The sequence below is a fragment of the Electrophorus electricus genome, chromosome 16, assembly GCF_041902795.1.
Source record: "Electrophorus electricus isolate QZ-2024a chromosome 16, ASM4190279v1, whole genome shotgun sequence".
NCBI classification, from domain to species: Eukaryota; Metazoa; Chordata; class Actinopteri; order Gymnotiformes; family Gymnotidae; genus Electrophorus; species Electrophorus electricus.
The window spans coordinates 23,917,501-23,939,141 of NC_137512.1; the positions used below are offsets into that span (position 1 = coordinate 23,917,501).

General features: G+C 45.7%; 2 protein-coding genes and 1 long non-coding RNA gene across 8 annotated transcripts in view; 2 read left to right on the plus strand and 1 right to left on the minus strand.

Moving 5' to 3' along the window:
• nav2b (neuron navigator 2b) overlaps positions 1–12,878 on the plus strand; it is a 76,452-nt gene extending 63,574 nt beyond the window's left edge. For 4 of the 5 annotated variants that reach the window (XM_081699372.1, XM_035531994.2, XM_081699374.1 and 1 more), the window contains 15 exons: positions 1,085–1,230; positions 3,158–3,330; positions 3,764–3,826; positions 4,328–4,481; positions 5,192–5,339; positions 5,943–6,037; positions 6,644–6,739; positions 7,049–7,217; positions 7,714–7,949; positions 8,229–8,389; positions 8,546–8,617; positions 8,825–9,021; positions 9,173–9,291; positions 9,608–9,811; positions 10,396–12,878. In XM_081699372.1, the coding sequence (XP_081555498.1) occupies positions 1,085–1,230; positions 3,158–3,330; positions 3,764–3,826; positions 4,328–4,481; positions 5,192–5,339; positions 5,943–6,037; positions 6,644–6,739; positions 7,049–7,217; positions 7,714–7,949; positions 8,229–8,389; positions 8,546–8,617; positions 8,825–9,021; positions 9,173–9,291; positions 9,608–9,811; positions 10,396–10,494 (2,132 nt within the window). In that variant the 3' untranslated portion in view covers positions 10,495–12,878. The remainder of the gene's footprint in view (positions 1–1,084; positions 1,231–3,157; positions 3,331–3,763; positions 3,827–4,327; positions 4,482–5,191; positions 5,340–5,942; positions 6,038–6,643; positions 6,740–7,048; positions 7,218–7,713; positions 7,950–8,228; positions 8,390–8,545; positions 8,618–8,824; positions 9,022–9,172; positions 9,292–9,607; positions 9,812–10,395) is intronic. The other variant, XM_081699373.1, reaches the window with a different exon arrangement.
• A 579-nt stretch (positions 12,879–13,457) lies between these two features.
• On the minus strand, positions 13,458–19,497 carry dbx1b (developing brain homeobox 1b). Of its 2 annotated transcripts, XM_027017179.3 has the most exons (4): positions 16,200–19,497; positions 15,875–15,976; positions 14,279–14,481; positions 13,458–14,177 (listed from the first exon to the last, which is right to left on the minus strand). In XM_027017179.3, exons 1-4 carry the CDS (start codon positions 16,534–16,536, stop codon positions 13,863–13,865), a joined length of 957 nt encoding a protein of 318 aa, XP_026872980.2. In that variant the 5' UTR covers positions 16,537–19,497; the 3' UTR covers positions 13,458–13,862. The 2 variants fall into 2 exon arrangements, with proteins under 2 accessions (XP_026872980.2, XP_035387892.1); XM_035531999.2 differs by lacking the exon at positions 15,875–15,976.
• Positions 14,037–21,351, plus strand: LOC145651752 (uncharacterized). The gene is made up of 3 exons (XR_014117699.1): positions 14,037–14,243; positions 14,366–14,538; positions 20,355–21,351. It is a non-coding gene; the product is annotated as an uncharacterized LOC145651752 (long non-coding RNA).
• The last annotated feature ends 290 nt before the right edge of the window (positions 21,352–21,641 follow it).

The following is a 21,641-nucleotide window of genomic DNA, read 5'->3' on the forward strand; positions in this document are numbered from 1 at the left end:
AAGGACTTAGGTTATCCTAATGCAGCAGATGCTCTGGGCCGGTATTTCCTAGCGGGAGAAGGAGCCTGTTTTCCTGACTCCTGGCTTTTTTTCTAGAAGATAGAAACTTTGGTTTTGTCCAGACTGGCAGTCAGGGCCTGGTTCTGACAGAACCGCTCCAGCAGGCCCAGCTGGTGCTGTAGCCCCTGTTCTATGGGGTCATTTGCGGAGAGCAGACAGGTCACTGCTATGTTGTTTAGGCTGAGACCAGGGGCTGTAGACTGTTCCAGAAACCCTGCTAACAGAGTTGGACTGTGGCCCAGTCTAACCACGTACCCTTGAGTGAAGTATTCTCTTATTCCACATTTATTATTGAAATGTATAGATTTGATGATGTCTTATACTTTACCACATTTTACAATTTGATAAAATAGTCCAGTATGCCAAAAACAATCAAAAGCTTCTTTTTTTTAATTTGCAGATCTGGTAACTCTGTTTGTTGTTGGAGAGTGTTTGATTACGGGATCCATAGTGTGATGGTTTTTAATTTTTAATCTCTTTCTCTCATGCACTCTCTCCCTTTTTCTCCTTCTCTTTTTTTTTGGTGATTTTTTTATTTAATTTTTTTTTCTTTTTATTGTAAGGTGTGTTTGAATGGTGTGTTTTTGTACATTGTAATTGATTAATAAAGTTTATTGTGAAATTTCAAAAATCTCTTCCTCTCTCTCTCTCTCTCTCTCTCTCTCTCTCTCTCTCTCTCTCTCTCTCTCTGTCCCCCTCCCTCTCTCTCTCTCCCTCTCTACCCCTCCCTCTCTCTCTCTTTCTCTCTCTCTCTCTCTCTCTCTCTCCCACTCCCTCTCTCCCCCTCCCTCTCTCTCTCTCCCTCTCTACCCCTCCCTCTCTCTCTCTTTCTCTCTCTCTCTCTCTCTCTCTCCCACTCCCTCTCTCCCCCTCCCTCTCTCTCTCGCCCTCTCTACCCCTCCCTCTCTCTCTCTTTCTCTCTCTCTCTCTCTCTCTCTCTCTCCCACTCCCTCTCTCTCTCGCCCTCTCTACCCCTCCCTCTCTCTCTCTCTCTCTCTCTCTCATGTACATGTGTTCTGTGTAGACTCCAGCAGTGGGTCTCAGCCCATGGAGGAGCTGCAGATTCAGCAGCCATGCTCCTCAGACAGCATCGCCACTGTGTCCAACTGCTCGAACGTGGCCGGCGGCCTTGAACACGACGCCAAGAACAGGAAGAAGAGGAGGAATTGGGTGAGTCTTCCTCGCTCCACCCCTGCTTCGGGTCGCACACGTTCCCTGGTGTCCTGGTGTCCTGGTGTCCTTGGTGAACAGACTTCTTCCAGCTTGTTCTCAGCTCTGGAACACCACATCTTGCCAATTTTGCATTGCTTGGATGTTTTCAGTAGATTTTGTAGCCATTTTGTCGTCAAAGTTCTTCTAAACACTTTGATCTTGCTTGTGCCGCGAACCACTTCATTCATTTACTCCAATAAACTCCACTCCACATGAGTTGCTTACTGCTACATTGCTTTATCATGTGTTTCATGACAAGTTTTGTCATTCTTCTGAATTTCACAAACATTTCGGTACCCCAGGTATGTGGGTGTGTTTTCAGCTGGGTTAGGGTTAGGAGATTCAATATACTGAGAGTTCTTTGTCTCATAACAAGGCTGAATCTGACCGAGGGTTTCTTTCTGCTAGCGTTCTTGCGTTTGGGGCACCTACGAAACTGTGGTGATGTCCTCACTCAGGAGATGTGTCCGAACCTCTTGAGACAGTTTCACCGCTTCACACTAACAGAGCTCCTCGTCTTCACCCAGCCCTCCTGTTCAGGAGGAAATCTCAACACCGAGGGGTTTCGCTAGGTTTCTGTGGCATACTCCTGTTCTCTGCCACCCCCTCCTGGCCAGGTCTTTGGTTAAGGGTTGCTTTGATGTTGCAGAAATGTTAGACTGGGTGTAAAATCCTTAGTGAGATCAAAATGATGAGTTCTGTCACAGCCAGTAGTGTTTTCTTGTGCTCATTCAGTTGTAAAGAGTTGTATGGCCCTATTGGAGGACCATAGGAGGAGGAGGAGTTTCACAGAAACTTGGCTACCATTGCCCGGACGTCTGTTAGCTTAGCTGTTCATTAGTGGACACCGTTATAGCGAATTCAGTGTTAAAACTTGCTGAGTGGGATATTGAGGTAGTGGGTGGGGCTAAGTGGGATGTTCAGGTAGTGGGCGGGGCCCATGCTTCAGGGGCCGTCTGTCCAGTCAGAACTGAACACTGTTTAATGACTGTTTAGATCTGTCAGTTAGGAGGAATTATGAGGTGAAATGATCTGTGTGAGTCATGGCAGGATTAGGACTCTTGGAATGTTTACACATGTGGTTAGTAGGCCCTCCGAGCTGAGCCAGGTGTGTTAGAGAAAACAAAGGAAAGTGTTGTGTGATTGAGCAGGATGGGGGTGTGACACCTGCTGCTCCTGATGAGGGAGGGATTTGTGGCCGGTCGCCACCTGTACAGATTCTCCAGCTCCGTGGCACTGGACCTGTTGGCTCCCGCTATTCACTGTGAGGTCATTATATGGAATATTGAAATATGGCTTTTCTTTTCTTTTCTCTCACGCGCCCATGTGTCATTGGACAGGTTTATGAGTAAAGGCTTCCTCCCGGTTTGAGGTGCCGACACCGACAGGTCGCTCAGTTGCCGTTGGAATGTTTGCAATTCCTGCCCCAGACTGGCTCATTGTCAAACACAGTCGGGTGTGCTGCTAAAGTGTGTTTGCTTTGTGAGCAAGATGCTGTTATTTCATAGAAGTCATCCACACCCTTCATCCAGTTAGGAACAAATTAACCACTAAAAGTACAAACTTTTGAAGATGGCTGAAATAGCGTGGCAGGTCTCACAGCTGTAGAAAAGATTTTTAGGGGATATGACTGAGGCCTCAGCATCCCTGTTTATGATGCATATGGAAGAATTATTTATAATCCTATAATATACACTAATCAACCAGTAATCAACCAGTGTTCATAACGAGAAGGAGAACTAGGAGACCAGTATGACTCAACTGAAAGCTTCAGCTGACAAGTATGATTTTCAACTTTTTCGTTTTGGAACGGGAGACAAGCTAGTTCCCAGCCTTTTCCTCAGAATTCTCAGCGTTGTCTCACATGGTCTGTTCCCCCCCTCAGCTAAGGAGCTCCTTCAAGCAGGCCTTTGGGAAGAAGTCCGTGGTCAGGTCCGCCTCGTCGCACTCAGACGTGGAGGAGGGGACCGACTCCTCCCAGCCTGCCTCGCCCCGACTCCAGTACGGACGCACGCCAGCCTCCGGCCCACTGCTCAGACTCTCGCAGTCCAGCTCACTGTAAGCTCTGTGCTCTTCTCCTGGCACTGTGGAGACACAAGACTCACCTTGGTTAGCTCAGTGATTAAGGTCGAAGGTCGCCAGTTCAAGACCCACCACTGCCAGGTTGCCACTGTTGGGCCCCTGAGCAAGACCCTTAACTCTCAATTACTCAAGCTGTGCTCAGTCAGAATCGTAAGCTGCTTTGGATAAAAGCGTCAATTAAATGTTTACACGTGTGATGTTTCTGCACAGCTGGCTTAGCACCCACAGTGCATCTGTGGCAGGTGTATCTGAGCCAGTTGTGACTACCTGGGACAAACCAGGTTAACTCTGGAGATGTCGATGTAAAGATGGTGATTTTTGATGTGCGTGTGTGCGTGCGCATGTGTGTGTGTGTATGTGTGTGTGTGTGCGTGTGTGTGTGCGTGTGCGTGTGTGTGTGTGTGCATAGCCCTGTCCTCTCCTCGCTCCCTGCTTACGGAAGTGGATGGGGCCGTAACCATTCTCTAGCCCGGTAACAGAGACCACAACAATAAACAAAATCAATTAAAAAATCTCTAGAACAGAATCACAGATTGGTCCAAGCCTGGCATTTCTAAATCTGATGGTGCAATGATCCCAGAGCAGAGATTACAGTGTATCCTGATTCTGTTCAAATCACAAAGATCCAGTGTGCAGTAATTGCTTGATTCTGCCTGCTGCGTGGTCAGATCTGATCATATCACCGTTTCTTCAGAGGTGCTCAGTGCCACTAAACAGTCTGATTATTAACATTTTAAACAGGACTTGTGTGACCTACTGATTGTTACATCTGGGTGATTTTAATAATTCTGTAATTAACTATTAACAGACTTCTGATAGCAGTTTTTAGATCATCACTGTGATAGACCAAACACCATGGCTGATGTACTGTGTTTGTATATGTTTGTGGGTGTGCATCTGTGCTGGCTTGCTTGTGTGTGTGTGTGTGTGTGTGTGTGTGTGTGTGTCTCTGCCTCTGCGTGATGCATCCCAGGATCTCAGAGTGTATGGATAGCGATGCAGAAACAGTCATGCATTTGCGTAGTGAACTGCGGGATAAGGACATGAAGCTCACCGACATTAGACTGGAGGCCCTAAGCTCCGCCCACCAGCTTGACCAGCTCCGAGAGTCCATGAGCCGCATGCAGGTTAGTGGCAGAGTTGCTCCACTGACCCCGCCTCCTCCATCTGGACCCCACCCCCTTTACATCACTCCTGTCAGAGCCAGCATTGTCAATCATATCTAATCAATAAATATACATCCGCACTGTCAATCATATCTAATCAATAAGTATACATCCGCACTGTCAATCATATCTAATCAATAACTATACATCCGCATTGTCAATCATATCTAATCAATAAATATACATCCGCGTTATCAGTCATATCTAATCAATAACTATACATCCGCGTTATCAGTCATATCTAATCAATAACTATACATCCGCGTTATCAGTCATACCTAATCAATAACCATACATCCGCGTTATCAAACATATCTAATCAATAACCATACATCCGCGTTATCAGTCATATCTAATCAATAACCATACATCCGCGTTATCAGTCATATCTAATCAATAACCATACATCCGCGTTATCAGTCATACCTAATCAATAACTATACAACCGCATTGTCAGTCATATCTAATCAATAACCATACATCCGCGTTATCAGTCATACCTAATCAATAACTATACAACCGCATTGTCAGTCATATCTAATCAATAACTATACATCCGCGTTATCAGTCATATGTGAGAACACTGCTCACCTCCCTTTTCACCTCCCTGTGTGTCTGCGTGCTCTCCTGCTCTCACACTCTGCCTGTCTGCCTGTGTTTTGTGAGGGCAGATGGAAATTGAGAAGCTGAAGACTGAGAATGACCGTCTAAGGATGGACACCAGGGGGAGCTGTAGTGCAACCACAGCACAGGGACCCCTCACGCCCCCAACACTGGGCCTGCCCCCTCAGATCAACCTGACTGAGTCCACGAGCCTGGGTAAGGACACACACTTATCACACACGTACACACACACACACACACACACACATATGGGAACATATTCAAGCACACAAACACACACATACGGGCACATGTTCATACACACACACATACACACACACACACACACGTAAAGAAATGTTCACACACATACACTCAAACGCACATGCACACACACCCACACACGTACAGAAAGGTTCTCACACACGTACACACACCCCTGCGCGTGTATGGAAGCATGTACATACACACATACACACGCACACGTACGGAAACATGTTCACACACACACTTGCATGAGCATACATACTTACACACGTAAACCAAGGTAAACGCACACAAAGATATACAAACACACACACACAAATAGAAATGCTTACGTGTTTGTACTTACACACATGAACCCCACATACGTAAACAAATAGTCAGGAAGGCAGAGAACCAGGCTGATGGAGAAGGAGATACAAGCATAGCAAACTACAAATGACAAGTGTAAGTGTGTGTGTGTGTGTGTGTGTGTGTGTGTGTGTGTGTGTGTGTGTGTGTGCGTGTGTGCGTGTGCGTGTGTGTGTGTGTGTGTGTGTGTGTACGTGATGTCAGACATGCTGCTGGAAGACAGTGGGGATGGTTGCTCGTGGTCAGAGGGATCCCATGTTAAGGTGGTGGTCAGTATGGAGACAGAGCCCAGGAAAGAGGTGAACTCACACACACACACACACACACACACACACACACTGACCCATGCATGTCCAGGTGTAGGTACTGACCCGTACTGACCCATGCGTGTCTTGGTGTAGGTACTGATCTCCAGAAGCAGGGCTGCTCACCACCGATGTGTGTGTTCCAGTTGCTGGGATTTCTAACATGTATATCTGTGATTTTCTGTAGTGTAAACATGTTTGTGTATTTGCAGGGTGCCACTGAACTGTTATCAGTGCACTGGGTACCTGGTACCAGGTCACATGGTCAAATCACAGATCAGCTCTCCACCCTAAAATATCGGGAGCTTTGCATTTGGATTTAATTTGGGTTAATCACCGTAAGCAACTGAAGTAGATCGACCAGCCCTGCTGTTTACATTAGCCCTGTTTACTTTTTTAGCCCTGTTTACATTAGCCTGTTTACTTTGTTAGCCCTGTTTACTTTTTTAGCCCTGTTTACATTAGCCCTGTTTACTCCTTTAGCCCTGTTTACTTTAGCCCTGTTTACTTTAGCCCTGTTTACATTAGCCCTGTTTACTTTAGCCCTGTTCACTTTAGACCTGTTTACTTTATCCCTGTTTCTTCCTCTGGTCCTCACAGGACTGCAGACCACGCCACTTCCTGATTGGCTGTATCGGCGTTAGTGGCAAAACCAAGTGGGAGGTGTTAGATGGCGTAGTCAGGCGCCTGTTCAAGGTACAGTAGACACCTGTTCCAGGTTCAGTCAGCACTGACACCTGTTCCAGGTTCAGTCAGCACTGAGACTTAATGTTCCAAAATTCATTAACCCCTTACACTCCAGACACTCACTCCCTACCCCTGTGAACCCAAACCCTTCATATTAGCTTCAGTGTACTCATCGAGCAACACAGCAGTTACAAAGAAATGTGCCTTAGGATGAATAACTAAATAATCAACTTTGAGTTTAAGACTCGTGACTCTTCTTGACCGGTGTGTGTGTGTGTGTGTGTGTGTGTGTGTGTGTGTGTGTCTCCACCTGTGCAGGAGTACATCACCAATGTGGACCCAGTGTCACACCTGGACCTGAGCGCAGACAGCGTGCTGGGCTACAGCATCGGAGACGTCCACCGCACGGGCCCGACACACACCCCCGAGCTCCTGCCCTGTGGCTATCTGGTGGGGGACAGCGACACCATCTCTGTCAGGCTGAAAGGTGCGTATGGGGCCTGCTACACACGGGCATCTTGCTCTTCTTCTGTTCTTGCCAGGTTGTGGTCATTGTATTAAAGATTTATCAAATTTGTCCTGCCGTCTAGGTCCAGAAAATCAAAGTCCTCCCCATAGTTTTGTTCATGAACTCACAGCAGCAGAAAGAATTAATGCAACCACAAAATCCAGCCAGGACTCCGCAGAACACTCACACCTAATACTCACGTCATCTTTATACTTGCAGCAAAGTATATCCAGCTGATTCCAGAACAGTTTAATGCCTTTTTGCTCAAATTTTGCCATTGACACATCTCCCAAGGCTGATCCTAGATCTGTCTTTGTAAATCTGTTTTCCTGCTAATGGGCCACCGTAGTCCGCCAACAGCATCTTAATCCGTGTTTTCTGAAGCCCTCACTAGCTGGATCAGATATATTAGTCTTAAATCTCCAGGATGTGGACTGGTAACCATGGTGACCATGTCCTCTGTCTCCCCCTGGAGGCGCGGCAGAGAACAGTCAGGACACGCTGGCCTTCGAGACGCTCATCCCGAAGGCCGTCCTGCAGCGCTGCGTGTCGCAGCTCCGGGAGCACGGCCGCGTCATCCTCTCCGGTCCTCCCGGCACTGGCAAGACCTTCCTGGCCGCCAGGCTGGCCGAACACCTGGTCCTGCTAGAAGGGCACTCGCTAGCCGACAGGGCCATCACCACCTTCAGCATAGACAACAACTCCAGAAAGGTGAGGCGGAACCAGCCGGGAGGGAAGAGGCGTAGAAGAGGTTTTCACGGATTTCTAATCCCGGATCACGGAATTCTGTAGAATCTTTTCCAATCTTTCAAGTCTTTTACAAATTGAGGTGCATGCAATCGCATGTTTAACTAAAAGAGAAAAAGAATTGAATTAACCTTCCAAAAAGATTTGGTATCATGCTGGTCATTTGGAAGCGTGCGGTCTCCTCGGACCCGTGCAGCGAGGCTGTGCCGGTGTCCGTGATGCTGACAGCTGTGTGTCGCGCAGGAAGTGAAGCACTACCTGTCTAACCTGACGGAAGCGTGCGGCAGCAGCTCCGGGGCCGGGACCAGGACCCCACCTCGGGTCATCATCCTGGACAACCTGCACCACCTCGGCCCTCTGGGAGATGTTTTCAATGGCCTACTGAGTTGTAAACATCACCGCTGGTGAGTGTCAACCCCGTACGGACCGTGTTGCGGGTCCTTTAAGAGTAAAATGTTTTGGAGACGGCTGATTGCTATGGGAAAAGCCATACGATGCTGGAACAGGCAGTGCATGAACATGGTTCGGTAATCGTTAACCTTCTGCGTTCTCCATCACAGCCCTTACGTCATTGGCACTATGAATCGGGTGGCATCGTCTGCCCCAAATCTACATCTGTATCATAATTTCCGGTAAGATTCCTGTGCGCGACTGAGACACCAAATGCCTGCCAGAATCAGATATTCACATTATTCTTTTCATTATCGGTCTTTTATTATAAACTTTACTTAATTAGGCAGCGTTGTCGCTGCGTGTCTGGGATCGTCCACAAGAGGGCAGCAGACCATCGTGTTCTGTTGTTGCTGTGCAGTAACCTGGCCTGTGTGTGTATGTTTCAGGTGGGTGCTGTATGCTAACCACACTGAGCCAGTGAAGGGCTTCTTGGGACGCTTCCTGCGCCGGAAGCTTCTGGAAACGGAGATCGGCAGCCGCGTGCGGAATGGCGAGCTGGTGAAGATCATCGAGTGGATCCCATGTGTCTGGCAGCATCTGAACCGCTTCCTGGAGATGCACAGCTCCTCTGATGTCACCATCGGTGAGCTCATCCACAGCCAATCGTTCTTGTCGAAGAAGTCAACAATGGGTGTGTCGAGAGACACAGCGGGTCCAGTTCATTAAAGAAAAGCTCAGCTTGAAATCCACAGTCAACCCCCCCCGTCCAACCCCACTTCCTTTTTCCATGCCAGGGCCCCGCCTCTTCCTGTCCTGTCCCATGGATGTGGAGGGATCTCAGGTGTGGTTCACAGACCTGTGGAACTACTCCATCATCCCCTACCTGCTGGAGGCCGTGCGGGAGGGTCTGCAGGTGGGAGCACACAGCATGCCATGTTTACAGGACACATGTTTACAACACATCTTTATGTTTGTTTTAAAAGGAACTGAGGCCATAGAAATACTTGCTTCACTAGGTCAATGTTTTCACCACCAGACGAGTCGAATGCAGACACGCTGCCCACTCCTCTTAAAGGAGGATGGAGTCTTGGTTGCAAAGCTATATAGCTACGCAGAAAGCCTTTTTAAATTAATCTTGCCTGTGCTTGTGTGTGTGTATTGTGTGCGGGCGTTTGTGTTTGTGTGTGTGTATAAATGTGTGTGTGTCTGTGTGTGTGCGTGTGTCTCAGCTGTACGGTAGGAAGGCAGCGTGGGAGGACCCAGCATGCTGGGTAATGGAGTCTTATCCGTGGACTCCCATATCCCTGCAGCCCTGCTGGTCCTCCCTGCTACATCTCCGGCCTGAGGACGTGGGCTTCGATGGCTACGGCCCGGCTCGAGTCCCAGGCCTGGGACAGCAGACCACACAGGACAGCTCAGAGGCCGACCCACTGGTGAGATTGCCATCCAACCACAGATCAGTGTTACGCCCCTGCGCACTGTGCTTGCTTGTTGCTCTGCACCAAAAGCAGAGACCTCATTGTATTTAGGGCCGATGGTTGTGTAAGGATTACAGCATGTTTTGTACACGGTCCTCCCTACGCTGCTTACCAGAGCACCAGCAGGTGGGCTGCTGCCTGCAGGTTTGGTTCTTCACCAGTTCTGTGTAGTTGTCTAGTTGTGTGTAGTTGTTTACTTGTGTAGAAAAAGCAGCAATTCCTGTGTGGCTCATCCAATATTGCTGTCAATAATCAAAAATTCAAACTTTCGGTTTCAGTAATAAATTGTGCTGGAGAGCTGGAACCACACTGTATGATCTATATTACTTCTGTATGTCATACTATAATTACTCATGTTTTCTGGTGTCTGTAGCACCTCTGATGATGTGTATTGTTAAATGCTATATCTAGAAGTGTGTGTGTGTGTGGGTGTGTGTATGTGTATTTTGATGTTTAAATTTGGGGTCGAGGGGCTTAGCCTGTGTGAGTGAGCAGTATGTGGACTCCATTTGATATTTGACCTCTTCTCATTATCCTAGATGAATATGCTGATGAGTCTGAAGGAGGCATCCCAATGTGCCGGCCCACCAAGCTACGACAGCAACAGTAACCTAGACGACGTCTTAGACCCCTCTTGAAACAATTGAAGCACAAGTTATTTACAGAGAGGTCAATATGAATGCCAAGTAATCTGTTAGGTATAATCCCTTATCAAAACTAAAGAACCTATGAAATGGCAATTGCCAGTGAAGGAACAGAACTGAGGAGTCTACGTTATAAACTTCAGCTATGTGATGACAGACATTTGAAGCGAACACAGATTAAATCTGAGTGTGTTTCACCACAAGCATCATAAACTAAGGCTGTGAGGAACCAATTGTCATGTCACGCTTTGGTTTAAACTGCTAAAACATTCCAGTGCCAACAGCAAAACTGTTCCAGTGAGGATCGCTGTAGTTCTCCGAAATGGACAGTAGATGGCGCCATTAGCGTGTTCCATGGCCCAGTTCTGCCCAGCTGTGCTCTGTGTCAGTGTGGGATTCAGTTTTAATGCAAACCGAAATGCAGTTGTGTTTTGAATTTTGCTCACTGACAGTAATGTTCTTTATGTTCTTCTTGTGTATTTATGAACATTCTTGTAAAATGTTTTCTGACTTTGTGTGTGTGTGTGTGTGTGTGTGTTTGCGCGCGGTACTTTCTGTGAGAGTCACTCATTCTGGGGAAACATGGTATTTGGTGCTAATCCTCCCAGACAGTGCCTTACTGCTATCGTACCAGCAAACGTAATCTCATACGTGGTCATCGGTTGCATGGCCTGTGTGTGGCATCCTTGCTCGTGAGGGCTGTGGTGGGTAGTTGGCCAGGCTTTGGCATTATTCTCCTGTGCCCTCGCAGCAGGTCTGGATAGATGAATGCAGATGTGTTACTCAGAGTGGTGATGTTTGTAACCCAGCACTACAGGGTACACCTGGATGTTTGGTGCTCCTTTGTCCAGAAGATTTGAATAGTTATGCGTTGACATTAAAGGCAAGTAAAGACAGGTTAATACAGCCTAGTGATTAGGTTGTGCTGGTGTTATCATCTGGTACGGCTGGAATTGTAGCAGACTGACTTTTCCAGTATCCTACTGCCTTCTGAGTCTTGATGTCTGCCCGACCATGCGCTTTCTCTAAGCCCCTTCTCTGATCTGAGAACAGCCGGTGGAAACTGTGCCAGGACGGCCAGCTTTCTCTGATCTGAGTGCGTGAGTAGGTTTTGAGTATTTGGACTGCAGGTGCAGCAGTAAAGGAACTCCTTTTGTGAGACGTGGTTTTGCATCACTGCATGCAGAAGCATTTTTGAGTGTGCAGGGTTACGCCGACATACACAGACCCACTCAGTGACACATACGTGGTAGACCCCGGTGCTCATGTGGTTATGAGAGGTTTGGCTTTAAGCAGAGGGCTGGTGTGCACATGGCACAGGACTGGAGTATGATCTCACCAGCTCGTCTCACACAGGACTGGAATGTGATCTCACCAGTTCGTCTCACACAGGACTGGAGTATGATCTCACCAGCTCGTCTCACACAGGACGAGTGTGATCTCACCAGCTCGTCTCACACAGGACTGGAGTATGATCTCACCAGCTCTTCTCACACAGGACTGGAGTATGATCTCACCAGCTCGTCTCACACAGGACGAGTGTGATCTCACCAGCTCGTCTCACACAGGACTGGAGTATGATCTCACCAGCTCGTCTCACACAGGACTGGAGTATGATCTCACCAGCTCGTCTCACACAGGACTGGAGTATGATCTCACCAGCTCGTCTCACACAGGACGATTGTGATCTCACCAGCTCGTCTCACACAGGACTGGAGTGTGATCTCACCAGCTCGTCTCACACAGGACTGGAGTATGATCTCACCAGCTCGTCTCACACAGGACTGGAGTATGATCTCACTAGCTCGTCTCTCACACTGGAAATGATGTCCTTGATGTTTCTTTGTTTGGACCACACTTTGTTCAATCATGAAGATTCTTCGGGTTCTCACTTTCATGTTACATTTTATTAAAACATGTTGAGACTTTCCCAGCGGTTCTGTAGAATAAAATGACACTATGCAGTAACTCTTCTTGATTTATTGCATTGTATCCATATCTTTTATCTGTTGTGGCGACAGATGTTCCTGAGCAAATGTTTTGTGTCGCCCTTTTAAGTTTCTTAAATCATATTTTAACTAAATTATTTAGATAAGAATTAGAAGAAGATTAGATGACAATACTGTCAGAATGCTTGCAAAGGCTTTGCAAGGCATTGCAATGCTAATTCTTGAGGAATTAATGTTTTTTGTTTTTCTATATTTTCACTTGTACTTCGTGTTTTTACATACTCTTGTTTTCTAACAGCTCTGTAAGGAAAATGGAATAAAGGATTCATGTCCAGCTGTGTTTCCTGCCACCTGTAGAGTTGGTTCAGTATTATATTTTCAATATGTAACTCCTTTTAGAATAAATGTGACAGCCTGATGTCAAACCGATTTGGAAATTATTCAGTATTATTTCCTCTTATTTGACAAGGTTTGGTGAAAGAGCTAGTGAGGCCACTACTGACACAACTGATAAGTTACTCTATCCATAGTTTGCATATTCACGAGGACGTATAGAGTCAGTGATCCTAGATGGCACTTCTGATCTAAAAAGGCACTGAAGTTCTGGGGCACAATTTCTCTCTTAACCAAATACAACCAGCATCCATAAAACACGGGGGTGCATCAAAAAGGAACATTCATGACATCGCGATGTTTTTATACTTGCTAACGCCTACTTGAGTAAGTGAAAGTAGTTGGCTAATTGTCTTTACGTACATCGCGGCACAGGCTAAACTGTGCATAGTTCAGACACAGTAAGGTCCTGATTGGTGATATGCTAACCAAAGCTGTGACGTCTCTACTGCACAGGAGGTTTCATTTATGACGCTTGTGGTAACCAAGCACTTGTTGTTATCGGATGCTGACGTCATAAATCATATAAGCGGGGTAAATAAAAACATGACGTTCGTTTATGATGCCGTTTGATGGAAAGAAAAGAAAGTTTTTTTTCCTATTTGAATTTTAATATGCAAAAATATTTATTTCAAGTATATACATTTCATTTTGAAAACAACGTACAAAATAATATAAGTTATACATTTATCATCTACATATTTTAGATTAAATGTGGAAAACCTAAAAGGGAAGAAATCAGGAAAGGCATGAAGCTATAAAACATTCTATACATAATATTCAAAATATGCGCACAAAGCGGCGTACAAAATCTTCCCAGCTGCAAAAACGCAGCAAACGCCACAGTGCAGGCTCTTCAGCTGAACGAACAGCTCGACTGTTCCGTTTTGGACACACGGGCCTGTTTGCTACAGCATTTCTATCCGCTCAGCTCGCGTTCCCCGTGCGGTCTCGCCTCGTCGTGCGTAAGGCTGTGCCTAATTAGGAGCTATTCATAGGAACGTAGTCGGCATTTTGTGGCTATGACACGGTGATTTCTTCGTCCTCTGAGTCGGAGGAGTCGGAGTGCTTGCTGGAGTGCGACGGTGACGCGAGGTGCAAACCCGGACTGCTTACAAGCACGTTTTGTGCGTGGGGGTGACAGAAGGCCCCGCGCGGGCTGTTTCTCCGAAGACTGTCGCCGTCGGTCTCGCACTTCTCCCCCACGTCGCTAAGGTCTGGGTTGGGGTTCATTTTTGTTGGCAGCGTTTGCTCTCGGCAGCCCCCAGAAGACAAAAGCTCCCTCTCTTTGGAATTGCGCCATTTCATTCTTCGATTTTGGAACCAAATTTTGACCTAGAAACAGCATCAAGTGTGAGCGAACACATGTCGTGTGTATGCGCCTGTCTAAGGAGCGCGCAGGTGCAGCCCTGGGTTTGGAGCCGCTAAAGACATACCTGAGAGTCTTTTAGGCCGAGTTTCGTGGCCAGTTTCTTTCTGTCTGGCTTGCTGATGTACTTCTGCTTTTGAAACATTTTTTCCAGGGCTTTACGCTGTACGTCCGAGAAGACCGCCCGCCGCAGCATTCCTCTCCTTGGCTTGCCTCTCGCCGTCAGCGGCCACGAGAAGGTCCCAGGTATGGGAACCACGGAGGTCGAGGCTGGAGAAACAAAAAGGACATCATCTAGGCTGTCGGATGGAGACCAACAGATACAAAGTGGGTTTTGCTGGCCTGACGTTATTCAATGCGATCCGTTTGGGTGCAGTGGAACGAAGCAGCTAATTAGCACATTGCTTGCCTCAGAAGAAGCATTGGTATGATAAAAAGGCCTTTCACTGTTCTCAAGCGGAAGGGCCAAGTGCTAATGAAGCGTAGACGGTAATTGTGTAGTAATGAAGTAACTGAAAAGGCTTAGGGCAGGCCACCAAAGCCATATATTACGCCAACAAAAGAGATTTACACTTCGAAACTAAACACAACTGCATGCCAAGATCATTGGAAGAATACTGACGGCGGGGATCTTTTTAAAAAAATAATGTTTTGCCACCAAATTATTTTCCTTAAATGAACCCGAAAAGATGTCTCTGCTAGAGATGTTTTGTTGACGTATTCACGAGACTGTGAAAAGAAGCACTCTATTATCTGAATAAGCGCGCGAACTATTTCAGAGTATTGTCAAAGACAGTTTGGGTTTGGTATAGGGGACATATCTATATGTGGGACATATCCATATGTGGGACATATCTATATGTCTAGACCTGCAGATATTAGGCTAAAATCGAAAGCATAAAAAACTTTCAGCTCTACAGTTGTATCTGTCTCGTTGAAATGTGCAGGCCGTATAGGTTCTAAATCTCTAGGCACTCCATTCTAGTTCTACGTAGGCTCAGTCTAGGCTGAGCTCGCGGCATTGAATATGCGTTTTGCCCCTTTTTTTCCGTTTATTTTTTTTAAACAGCAGGCGATCAGCATGTACGCGACCTCTTTTGTCTTCCGTTCGGCTTCCAGCAACCTCTCGGTTCATTTTGAGATCTTTAGCTCGGGCGTCCCACGAAGGCACACCGCTATGGTCTTGTGAGAATACTGAAACACTGAATGGGTGCTAATAGGGAATTTGTCCATGACTGGTAAATGCCCATCAGAGCCACGCTCGAGTCAACGGCGGGGCTGCGTGTGGCTGTCCGGAGGGAGCTGACCAATTGGTCACGGTGCTGAAAGCATTGTTGCCGATCTGCAGCCAAGTGCACTGGCTCGGTGGGAAAAGGCGGCGATGAAGAGACGCCAGCGGATTCCTTGTGAGAAGGGACCCGCCTTAAATTTGGACCATGACAATCCGGCTAATTTGTAGATTAGGGGAACAGAATGTCAGCAGTCACTGCGCTTGCTAAATAGGGCATCAAATTAGCGAGACTGATTTCGGGATGTTCTACAAAATTCCAGCATTTGACGTAAACCCTGGAGGCTCGGGAGGTATTGTCGAAATATTAAAATGTCGCGATAAACACTCGTGACGGACACACAAATAAACAAACAAACAACGACGGTGACCCACCCGGAAAGTACGACGCCCTGATGAATGGATGGAATGAAGCTTCAAAATACGGAAACGGAAATTCTTTCGCGGGCATGCCATGGACTGCCGGTGGTGACGATGCTGTTGCACATCATAAAGACAATTATCTACGAGTTATGGACTCGTGATTTTCTGTTTATACAGTAGCCCAGTGCTGGAAACAGTCTATTTGTAAATATAAATATATTTATACATATATATGAATAGAAATGGGTATTTAATGACCTTTTTCATTAACGAGTAAATGGCAAAAGAGCATGCAGTCTGTATTTAATAAGCAGTTTGGATTAACCAAATGACTCACCGTTTCTTGTTGATGGCGCCAGAATGGCATTTACTCCGAACTTCAAATAATTTGGGTCGTTGTTGGACAGAGACGTTTGCGGCGAGCTGGTTCTTTTAGGGTCTGAGGACGAATGGATGTTTAAATTCACGGCCCCTGTGGCCGGGGGAGACGCAGTGGGAGACGGAGCCGTCCTGTGTATGTAGCTTGAGGGTCGGCTGATCCGCAACAGGTCCTCAACCAGGAAACTCGAGTGCGCCGTAAACGCAGACTGTAACGTCTGCGGCAAGCAAAGCGCCGCGGGGGGCCGCAGAAGGTTGGGGTACATAGCGGGTGGTGCGAGGACGCTCGGTAGCATCACCGCGACGTCTCCGAAGAAAATAAAAATAAAGGAATATGGCTGAGGAATTCAGCTCCTGCAGGTTCAGGCGGTCCGTAGACTGGCAAAACACTGACCCTTCCCTCTCCTCACAAGAGGTTTTATAGTGGACGGTTAGTGAAGCCTTTTCAGGGGTGACAGCCCTAACAATGAAGTTCAACAAAGTTCTCCGCGTGAGTTTCTTTCAGTCTAAAATCTCCGCGAACTGATTGGACCAAAAAGCAATTTATGACGCAATCAGACTTCATAAGCAAGCGTTCGACTGTGTCTCTTTAAAAAACGAAACCGGGCTCATCAGATTCATTTACCACATCATTGCAGATTAGTATGCATTATGAAGAGACACACCGTTTAACATCAATAGGGCAGAGGGTCAACACAAGAATTAAAAACTAGTTAATTAGTTCCTTTAATTTATAATGAATTACTAATTGTGGAAGAAAAGTACAAACAAGATAGGATAGTCAGTCAAACTTAACAGCAAAATACGTTTTTATTGTTATTATTATTATTATGGTTGTTGGTGTTGTTAAAATTATTGTTATTATTATTATTATTATTATTATTATTATTATTATTATTATTGAAATTATGGAGTTTCTTTTTACCTTAAATCAAAATGATATAAGGCTGTTGTTTCCAGTATTATTCTTGTGGATATGCATATTTTCTTTCGAAAACTGTCGAGTAGCCTATATGATGCATATCTATCCATACACGTTTTAATCGCAGGCAAAGAGGCCTTATTAGCATGTGTGCAGTAGCCTGAGCTCCTCAGTATTTCTTCCACTGGCATGCGATGGCTGCGGAGAAGAATGCCCGCGCGGGGAACAAGCCTAGCTGCGTCCCGTGCTGCGACACACGTGGACTTGATTTAATTCGCTATGGCAAAGCACAACCTTTTAGCTAGAGAACGATCAACGCATGGCCCTCCTGACGAAATAGCTTATAAAAAAAGAGAACAAAAGAAATTCTCCTCGGAAGGTTTTATTAGGTCAGACGCTCTTTTCTGTCAGATTCGCCGGGAGGAGTGAATCCCGAGCCCACGGATAAGACCTGTGACTAATGGCGTTTGACCGCTGTCGGGGTTTTGTCCTGCACACCATTCATTTTCAAACGGTTACCTTCGCATTTATCTCCCCGGAGTCAACCCGTGCGCTTTGAGCTGATCTCGGGCGGCGGGGGGATTGGAAGAGATAGTCCGCTCGAGCCCTGAGCGATGACACAGTGGGTAAATCTCCATGAAATTATGCGCAGGCGTTGCTGCTTTGCACAGATGTAGTGGACCCGAGATCTCGAGGCGATGCTCTGGAGCTCGCTTCTTTAGCGGGGCGCGTCGACGCCACTCTTACAGGCATATTTGTTCTGAGTAGAGGAATCCTTGTGGGGGGCATTATTTTGTTACAATTTGACGTTTGTGTGTGTGTGTGTGTGTGTGTGTGTGTGTGAGTGAGAGAGAGAGGGAGAGAGAGAGAGAGAGAGAGAGAGAGAGAGAACGTACAACTCCAATGTGTAGTTGCCTGTATTTATTTGGCCTAGCATTAAAAAATTGTAGGAGCATTTTTTAAATATCGTTAACTTTGTTTACTATCGATTTATAAACGCAATGCATAAGGCTATAAAATGTTTATATAATCAACAGCTTATATGTTGTTGTTGTATAAGCCATACATTCATAAGCACTCAGTACAAAATAATGTGTTTTCCTCAAACTGATAAAGGCCGGCTGGCTTTGCGTGTTTGCTGCAGCTCAAACTAATTCAAGGCTGTAATCATTCACCTGTGTGCGTCGTGTCATGGACAGCCATAACGAGCGTTAGATTCGCGTCGCGTTTCGTGGCGCTGCCGCGTGCTGACGCACCTCCGCGCCCTCCCGAACCCGGAGCGAGTCCCGCGCGCTTAAAGTAGCCTGCTTCATTACTCGCGCGCACTTGAAAATCCCTCTGTTGCACCAGTCACGCAGATGGTTTGTAAGAAATATAGTTTAGCCCCCATCACCGAAACTAATTTCTGCTTTCCAAATGTACGATTGTTTCACTTTTACCAAATCCAGGCACTGAATTACCCCCATTACGACACATTTCAGGATCTTTTCTACACATAAATATCTTAACGTTGTCTTCTACCATCTCGCTTGAACAAACCACACGAATACGCGAACATTATCACTTATTGTTGTTGGTATTTGCAAACTGTGTTGTTTTAACTTAACATTCGACTACTCGAGAGAGAGTTTTAACACCTTAAGCCGTCGTTTCGTGCAGCCCCTGAGGTCTCGCGCAGCATCTGTTTCTGCAGCTCGTCGCCAGGCCGAGCACTGAGGAGATTAGCGATAGGCCCAAATACGGAGGAACACTGACAGGCATTAAATCGATATTAACTCCGCATTAAACATAACCCCGGTTTTCAGACGGAGAAAGCCCAGCGTTCTGCACAATGCACGTTAGTGTGATTTGCTCTGTTGCACCTGTTTTTTTTTGTGTGTGTGTGTGTTTTTTTTCGCTTATACACTTCTTGGACGTCAGTCCTGCGTGACAGTTTTCCTTCGCAAAGCCGATACGTTTCAAATGCATCATATTGTGTGGCGACCACTAGTGAGATTCTTTTAAAGAGGCGACTGGGCGGATCCCCCACGTTTTAGGTATTGCTGGGCTGTCCCTTCAGAGTCTCGAGCTCTGTATAAAAATGTAAACATTATTTTCAAAGCATTGCTATGCTTATACACTTTAGATTTGAAAAAGGCTCACTGACTCCTAAAACTGAGATGCAAAACAATATTTTTCTTTTTCTCTGTTCCCCCATTTTTTTCGATATTAAAAGTAAAAAATAAAAAAATGTGCAATTTTTATTTCCATATTTTCGAGAAACGAAAACGACAGGGGCGAAGAATTTGAGAGCTACGGAGCTACTGTAACGTTATGCAATCAAAAATGCGCTCATCAAAATAAGTTAAAACGTTATTAATTTTATTGATCGCTTTACCATATGTAATTATGTAGAACTACATCAAGAGAACTAAATACATGACTTTAGTTGCATTATTGTTGTTGTTGTTTCATATTTAGTGTTACGATAGTAATTTTCCTGAAAGGGATTTTTAAAAATGCAGCTTTCACCTCGCGTCTTTTATGAACATTCCGAAACACGCATGTCTTATTGCGGACCTATCAAAACATTATGGAATATTCATGACAATCATACTCCATAATCAAAATGCACATTTTGAGAACTGAAACATTGTCTTAATGCAAGCCATAATCCATAGTCCTCTGCCGGCCTCGACAACTGCAGACATATATTGTACAAGAAAATTCCGTTAGCCGTATGGGAATGAAACTTGATTGAAACGCATGGGAATGAACATTTTTAGTATGATAAATGTATTTAATTGTATCGCTAAAAATGTATTTAATTATATTGCTTAATAAAATCCCTATACTACAGTACAAACTGTACAGAGGTTCACCACAGAACTCTACTATGCAGCTGTCAAAGTCTAATAAAAAAAAAAACAAGCCTTCACTAAAATATTTTAAATGTACTAGCTTCTTTCAACATCTCAGCTGTTCCCATCCATAACTAAACATGATAGCTTAACATTAACAAGAGGCATGATATACGTAGGTCTTTGATATATTTTTTTACTTAAAAAATAAAATAAAACACAGAGAATCGCAATTTTAAATCAAAGTGAAATTTTGAATTATTGTTTGTACTGAGATAATCATTTATTTGCTGAATATGAGGGCACTGAGGGGACTAGATGAGCCTACTTCTGATTAATGGTCTGTTCCCAGACCTTCCAGTCCAGACCACCATCCAGACCTTCCAGTCCAGACCACCATCCAGACCTTCCAGTCCCACGTCATCCAGACCTTCCAGTCCAGACCACCATCCAGACCTTCCAGTTCAGACCACCATCCAGACCTTCCAGTCCACACCACCATCCAGACCTTCCAGTCCACACCACCATCCAGACCTTCCAGTCCAGACCACCATCCAGACCTTCCAGTCCCACGTCATCCAGACCTTCCAGGGCTTCCAGCCCAACATCTCCACCCAGACCGCCATCAAGATCTTCCAGCCCAGACCTTCTAGTGATAGTCAGGACCGATGGCCCAGTCATCTGAGCTTGCTAGTAAACAACTGTGTAAACTATCAGTTGCTTAAAAGTCACACAGTTAAAGGTTTCTTAAGATATCAGGCATATGAAACCCAATGAAATCTCAGATACTTGTTGAACTCCTGTAAAGTGTTTTGTGTTTTTAGTAGTGGGGTCGGTTGGTAACAAAGCCTTCTCTTCTCGTTACCATTGCTGCGGCATCCTTATGTAACAGTAAACAAATTTCCTAAACAATGCGGCATTTTAAACTTTTAATCCGATATTCCTCTCAATCCTTTTGAAACCTATAGTGTATGCAAAGATTGCAAATTCTATTTAATATCTTGTAGATTTTTTTGTTTTAGAAGAAGACTGTAGTATCTTTACATTAGATCTAAACTGGTCATGGGAGCTCAGCCCACATCAATGTGACGTGTATTTTTTTTTCTTATTCAAATCTTCGAGCGTTTCACCAGCACGTCGGATCTGCTCCCAGAGTCCACCACCTGGCAGGTTCCTCAGGAAAAAAGGGAGAAAAAATCCTTGTAAATGTGTGCGGTTAAATTGTGTTCCAGGAAAACCAGAAGCGTTGCCATGCAGCCCCAGAAAGCAAGCAATCTTTGTGGTTGTCAACATCACTTTAAATTAATGGCCAGTTACTAACAAGCGATCCCCGCTGCAAATAAAGTGACCCCCGGTCATGCTAACCTGGCCCTTTCTTCTCTGTGATAGTTTTAATAGGAGAATGCTGGCAAAGCCACTCATTGAGACTCAAGATGGGATGCACACACACACACACACACACACACACACACACACACACACACACACACACACACACACACACTCTTTTGGAGGGAAGACTCCCTATTTTAAGCGGTAAACGCTTGTGTGGGGCGGTGGGGCAGTGCTTGGGGAGCCTGAACCCATCAGCACAATCTTTGGCTTTGTTTTAGACCCAAACTACCCCAGGAAGGGGCAG